Source organism: Microcebus murinus, chromosome 4 (assembly GCF_040939455.1).
Source record: "Microcebus murinus isolate Inina chromosome 4, M.murinus_Inina_mat1.0, whole genome shotgun sequence".
Taxonomy (NCBI): domain Eukaryota; kingdom Metazoa; phylum Chordata; class Mammalia; order Primates; family Cheirogaleidae; genus Microcebus; species Microcebus murinus.
The window spans coordinates 19,672,451-19,679,414 of record NC_134107.1 but is presented as its reverse complement, the minus strand read 5'-3'; the positions used below and the strand labels follow the sequence as shown (position 1 = coordinate 19,679,414).

Below are 6,964 nucleotides of genomic sequence, written 5' to 3'. Positions count from 1 at the left end.
ATCGAGGGGAGACCATTCTCCTAAGTAAAGCATTGCAAGATGGAAAAGCAAACACCACATATACTCACTATTAAGTTGGAACAACTAACCGATGAGCATTTAAATGCACAGAAGAAAGTAAAATTCCATAGAAAGCAGTCGGGGGGAGAGGAGACGAAGGCAGGGGAACAAACCAACATAATGGGTACTATGAACACTATTTGGGTGACAGGCACACCTATAACCAGGCCTCAAGCATTAAAAACACAAAAATAATCTGTACTCTTGTAATATTTTGAAATAAAAAATTATTAAAACAAATAGACAAGGAAAAGGAGATATTACAACTGATACTGAAGATATCCAAAGGATCATTACAGACTACTATGAGCAACTATACTCCAATAAATTGGAAAACATAGAATAAATGGATAAATTCCTAGACACAAAACACCAAAAGAAATCCAAAACCCCAATAAACCAATAAAAAAGCAAAGTACAAGTAGTAATAAAAAGTCTCCAATAAAAGACATACAAGGTATATCTAATAAAGATTTTGTCCATGATGATGTTGACGTTTTTTACTCTAGACCTTCATTTAAAAAAAAAAAGAGTTTAAAATTTTATTTTCCATCAGAAACACCCACCAATCTTTTCCATACTTTCCTCATGGCACTTTTTACCTCCTTATTCCTAAAAGTATAAATCAAAGGATTGAACAATGGAGCTAGGACGGTGAAAAATATTGCCACCATTTTATCAGAGGATAAAGCAGATGGAGGTCGTACATATACGCATATGCACGGGACAAAGAATAAAACCACAACAGCAATGTGAGATCCACAGGTAGACAGAGCTTTTCTCTGCCCTTCAGAACTATGACTTCTCAGAGAGAACAAGATGACACCATAGGAAACAAGCAACAAGGAGAAGATTATGATGCAGAAAAACCCACTATTGACGACCACAAAAAGGCCAAAGATGTGAGTGTCAGTGCAGGCAAGCGCCAGTAATGGATACAATTCACAACAGAAGTGATCAATGACATTGGGACCACAAAAGGGCAAATGGAAAGTAAAGAGAATTTGTATAATGGAATGCAAGAAGCCCCCTGTCCAGGCTACCCCAACCAGAATGCCACAGAACCTGCGGTTCATGATGGAAGAGTAATGCAAAGGCTTGCAAATGGCCACATACCGATCATAGGCCATGGCTGTGAGGACAATCACCTCTGCCCCACTGAAGAAGTGATCAGCAAAAAGCTGCATCATGCAGCCTTCAAAGGAGATGGTTTTCCTGTCATAGAGGTTGTCCGTGATCATCTTTGGCATGAAGATGGAGGAAAAGCATGCATCTAGGAAGGACAGGAAAGCCAGGAAGAAGTACATGGGGGATCCCAGTAGTGCAGGGGTGTTGAGGATGGTTACTACAATTAACATGTTTATGCAGACTATTGCAATATAGACAAGCAAAAATACAACAAATAATATTTTCTGAACATCTGGATTCTGTGAAAGCCCCAGGAGGACAAATTCAGTAACAAAGCTTTGGTTGTGCATAATTTCCAAGGAAAAGGTGAAATCTCCAGCAATGGTGATCATATAGAATATGCAGTTATAATAATGAAAAATTTGCTTTAGTTCAAGTTGTATATTGTAGTCATCAACAAGTTGAAGCATCCACATACAAAATTATCTGAGTGACTGGTGTCGTCACTGAGAACACAAAACTCAAAATTGTTGAAGGTAGTAGTGAAAGGTCAGGCAGAAATGAGGTGGAGTTAAATTACTGAATGACTTACAAGAGCCATAGTTTCAACATTGGGGAAGGAAAGCATCCACATATGGTAGAGAAGAGAAATAGTTTTCATATCAAGTGCCAGCTTTGATCATTTCCTGGTGGCTTTCTGCAGTGAATTGTTGAGAAGCATTCTGAAGGCATGTCTGAGTTATGAGGAAAATAGGACTGTAATTTATTAGTCATGCCTGCCACTGGCATGGAATGGGAAAAGGGGTGACCAGCGTGCCATCGTAATCTGGAGACTGCCTCACCTGCAAGTAGAAGAAGAAATAATAAGCAGTTTAAAAGCCCCTTCAAAATAATGGCTATTCCTCAAATATTTATTTGAAACTCTGAACTCTATTGGCCCTTTAAATGAATTAATTCATTCTTCATAAAAGGGAATGATAGGTGGCAAATTCCTAGCTGCAAACTTAATAAATAACAAGTATAAACTCAGTATTGAGTTTATTTTTAATCTGTCATTTTAAAATGAGAACAGAACTTTATAAAAATACTAATGCCCATATTGGGTGTTGACATGGTGATTAAGTGAAATAGAGTGGTTCAGGCCCCACTACCTAGAACACCATCTGTCATAGTCCTGTTGTACCTGTTTGATTGGTGAAATTAGCTTAAAGAAGCTAATTTCAAACAAACAACAGATGCTTGATCTAGGGTTTGAACATAGAACACCCAGTGGATAAACAGGAAGATATAACAAGAACTTCAGAGTAGGGTTGACCTTTCTACAAACACAGATATAAATTGGTAGTCACCATATAAGCAAGGAAGATAAACAACAAGTTGCATATAGGACAGAGTCTTGAGGCTTTATTAATTATTTGTTAATTATTTACACAATGTGGTCAGGTCTGATCCAGTATAACTACTAAGGATACACATGTTCAAATCTATTTGACATTATCCAAAGCACTGAGGTACATATATATTAATAGCTCACCTGCTCATCTCCCAGGATTATAATGTGAGTCAAATTTGAAAATGTGGAAATGTTGCTTATGATAAAGTTCCCTTATGATAAAGTTCCCTTATCCCTACTTACTATTAACTCACTTAAAAAGCCATCCTCCTTACTCACAGAAAGATTTGGAATGAGTCTCCCAGATAATTATCCAAACTTTGACTGTATTTTCCGCATGTAGACACAGCTTCACAGGATGATTGGATTCTCATCTATATGTGTAAGTGAAATGTATCAGTGAAATAGTACATATGTATGTCTGCATATGTTAATATTTGTATATGTAAATATATGTATTTTTACTAAAAAAAAGTAAATAAAAAAACAAGAATTATTGTGGGGCTTACAAATAAGCTGATTCTTATGAATGCCACTTAGAATTAACAGAAACAATCAAATGTTAATAAAACTAACAAATACATGATTGTATATGTTAATATATGTCCTTAAAACATCCATGTCCATTTTGTATCTGGGTCATTCTAACCTGCATGATGAGCCTCATGTCCAGTTACAAGTTGTTGCCAAGAAAACAAGACTTCAACTAGACCCTGCACGTTTTTGGATCAGTCAACACCCATTTATTACAAAACAATACATATCGATATATGACCCAGCAGTAGTCAGCTTAGCCTAGGACCAAAGCAGGAAAGATAATGAAGTGAAATGAGTAAGACCATTACCTCTAGACTCATGTAGACGTCGGTTCAAATCCAAGATCTTCTACTGAGGTGGAACATGTTAGTGAAAATTCTTCAAATTTTCAAAGCCCCACCTGTCACTTTTGTAAATGGGTAAAGGAAGTATATCTGTTGATAGGGTTCTTGTGAGAATCAGACAAGGCAATATAGATAAAAACATCGATGTAGTAACAAGCTCAGAAGGTCGTAATGAGTGGTGAGAACAAGCTCCCAGAGACAATGACTCAGAGAAGAAATGATAACATCTTCAATCCTAATTTCTTCTTTGCCACCAACATGGTTTTTACATATTCTGTTATTAATTTACAAATGTAAAACATTTTGCATGATCGTTCTCAGTGCAGCGGTGACATTTTAAAATGTACAACACTTTTAAACATCCTTCATAATTCCTGACTAAATGACTCTGGCTCTCAGACCCACCAGCATCCACTCCTGTTCAGATAGCTTCATTGCACAAAGAAAATCTAATAGGTAGGAAATAAACAGCAGGCTCTACGTAAATTGGATAATTACGCAACTATTAATTGCTCTACTTCCTTTATCCTGTGTGTTCTAAGAGCAACACTATTTTAGAATTAGAATATATATATAAACAAACCCATGCCTTCTTTCTGGCAAAGGCATTTCCAAACATAGTGTTAAAATTTTGACAGTGGAAAGTATAGTGTCCTCACTGTTTGTAATCACAAGTGTTATGTTTTTGAATCATTTGAAAGATAATTGCCCTAAATGCAATGTGTTGTCCCTGGTTGAATCCTAGAACAGAAAAAGGACAGTAGTGGACAAATTAGTGAAATTTGAATAAAATCTGATGTATCATTAAGAATAATATGTCAATGTCCATTTAATAGTCTTGACAAATGTAGCCATGGTAATGTAAGTTGATAAGAGTAAAGGAAACAGTAGTGTAAAGGTGTTATACTCTCTTAGTAACTTTTCTGTTAATCTAAAATTATTCCAAATGAAAAGTTCATTAAAAAGAAAAAATATTCAATTTCTGCTAGCAAAACTCAAGCATTCCCAGCTTCATTATGTGCTAGCCACGTGTCATTGAACAAATCACTATGTCTCAGCCGCCTCTGCTCTAAAAGAGATAGTAACAATTGTTCAAGCTGCCTGATCCATGAAAGTAAAATAAACAGTTATTATTAATGTATTTTGCAAAGTAGAAGTCAAATATTGATGTCAGCATTAATTTTAAGCATCTACCTATGGATAGAAAGAGAGGTAGAAAATTGAATCTGTTTTATGAATATAACATGTGTTTTCAAAATCATGCCTATTTTTAATTATACCCATTCTAAAATTGCAATGAAACTGCTTCATCCATTTAGTCCTTTTAGAAAATATATTAGTAAATAATTTCAGAATTCTAAACATGTTTATGTTTTTTATACCAGTAACCCCCATTGTAAACGTTTATTCTAAAGCTGAAATGAAATGGGGAAGTTGCAGATGGTGCCATGTCATTTATAATAGTGAACATTGAGAAATATCTAAAATATTCAATGATATGAAGAAGTTTATGTAAATCAGGCTATCAGAATTTAATAACACATGGTGCTATATATATTAAACACTAAAATATGAGGACATAGGAGAAGAATTTTTCTTTATGAGTGAGAAAAACAGTAATTACTGTAATTATTCTGCTCATTTGTATAGATATTTTAAATATAATCTTATAATCTAGAATAAATCCTAAAAATTATAGTGCATTTTTATTTGCAATGTATATATTATTATTAGAATATGTAAAATTAAACATCAATTTGAAATACCACAATATCATGTTTTTTATTATCTAAGCAGTTCAGACAAAAGAGGTGGGGTTCGGGCATAATTCATTTGCATAGAGGGAACTAACATGCTAACATTACACAGAATCTTACATTAAAATTATAAGCTCTTATATAGTTTCCACAAATAGCCATACGATGGAGCCTGCCCTCCTTGTCCTCTATGCACTCAATTTGATATTAATGTTAAATTCACATTCTCCTCTAGGTAGCAGCTTATTCTGTCCATTGTTTTCCTGGTCTTTCCTTATGGTCACATCCTTAATATGCTGGGGCTGCACCTCAGATTGCCGAAGTCCCTCTTGCAGGATCTCTTGGAACTGTTACCTTGAGAAGTTGACCTCCTCATTCCCCACTATCCACATTGCCTACTATTTCCTTCCCATCAGTTTTTGCAATAAAACTAATCATAGCATAATTCCTTCTGAGAGTAATAGAATTCTTGTTTCAATGTTAAAATCTATATCACATTCAGAATTATAAGAAGAATGAGTAGCAAGATTGTCACTATAATAATTTTTTTGTGTGTGTGTGAGAGAGAGAGTCTCACTATGTCATCCTAGGTAGAGTGCAGTGGCATCATCTTGCCTCACTGCAACCTGAAACTCCTGGACTCAAGCCATCCTCTTGTCTCAGCCTCCTAAGCAGTATAGGTGTGGGCCACAAACCAGGCTAATTTTTCTATTTTTATATAAACAGGGTCTCAGCCTTGCTCAGGCTGGTCTCCATCTCCTGAGCTTAAGCAATCCTCCTGCCTTGGCCTCCCAGAGTGCTAGGATTATAACCGTGAACCACCATGCCCAGCCGGTAATATTTTGTATTTATATTTCAAGCAGGAAAGTTTAGGTGCATTAAATGTACATATGTGGGCATATCAGTCACATTTGCAAACATTTCTCCAAATATTGTTATTACAAAGAAAAAGAATAAATTAAAATCCTCTTTGTAATTACCCTCCCTGTTAAGTTGCTTGTATCCACCATACTTTTGATCCAGGATTATTATTCAGCAATAAAAGATTTATTCCTTGCCTGTCTAGCAAAGCACATTCCTTTGCCTGGAAACTTGGGATGGTCTCTTCAAATGTCAGAATTATAGATCATTTCTCTCTTCTCTATAGAGCTCTGCTGATTTCCCTAAATCTCTCAACATTTCTACACTTAATATTTCTCGAATTCGAACAACAAATGAACAAACAAAAAACAAACAAACAGACAAAAAAAAAAAAAAACCCTTTATCTGTTCTTGCTGGTATCTTTTCTGGTTAATGCCTGGACCTTCTTTTCTTCTGTTGTCTTAGTGATTCAGCTTATTTTAGGGGTGAGTCAAAGCCAGGGCAATAAGCACTAAAGCAATTTAAATTTTCCTGAACAGTCTGAGGCAGGAACATAATGCTATTTGTGACATCAAATGTGCTTAAGAAAATAAAGTGGATGTAGTTAAAATAAGAACACTCTGGCCAGGCATGGTGGCTCATGGTTGTAATCCTCCTAGTACTCAGGGAGGCCGAGTTAGGAGGATCGCTCAAGGTCAGGAGTTCGAAACCAGCCTGAGCAACAGCAAGACCCCGTCTCTATGAAAAATACAAAGAAATTAATTGTCCAACTGAAAATATATAGAAAAAACTTGCCGGGCATGATGGCATCTGCCTGTAGTCCCAGCTACTCTTGATGCTGAGGCAGAAGGATCGCTTGAGCCCAGGAGTTTGAGGTTGCTGT

At 35.9% G+C, this 6,964-nt stretch overlaps 1 protein-coding gene across 1 annotated transcript; it reads right to left on the bottom strand.

The window, feature by feature from the left end:
- Positions 1–602: 602 nt before the first annotated feature.
- Positions 603–1,538, bottom strand: LOC105884168 (olfactory receptor 4C15-like). Its single transcript, XM_012787884.2, has one exon. The coding sequence runs from the start codon at positions 1,536–1,538 to the stop codon at positions 603–605; it is 936 nt and encodes a 311-aa protein (XP_012643338.2).
- Positions 1,539–6,964: the final 5,426 nt, after the last annotated feature.

Bases quoted from the DNA above. Each gene is read 5' to 3' on its own strand.
- LOC105884168 (XM_012787884.2), bottom strand. From the start codon at position 1,538: ATGCACAACCAAAGCTTTGTTACTGAATTTGTCCTCCTGGGGCTTTCA.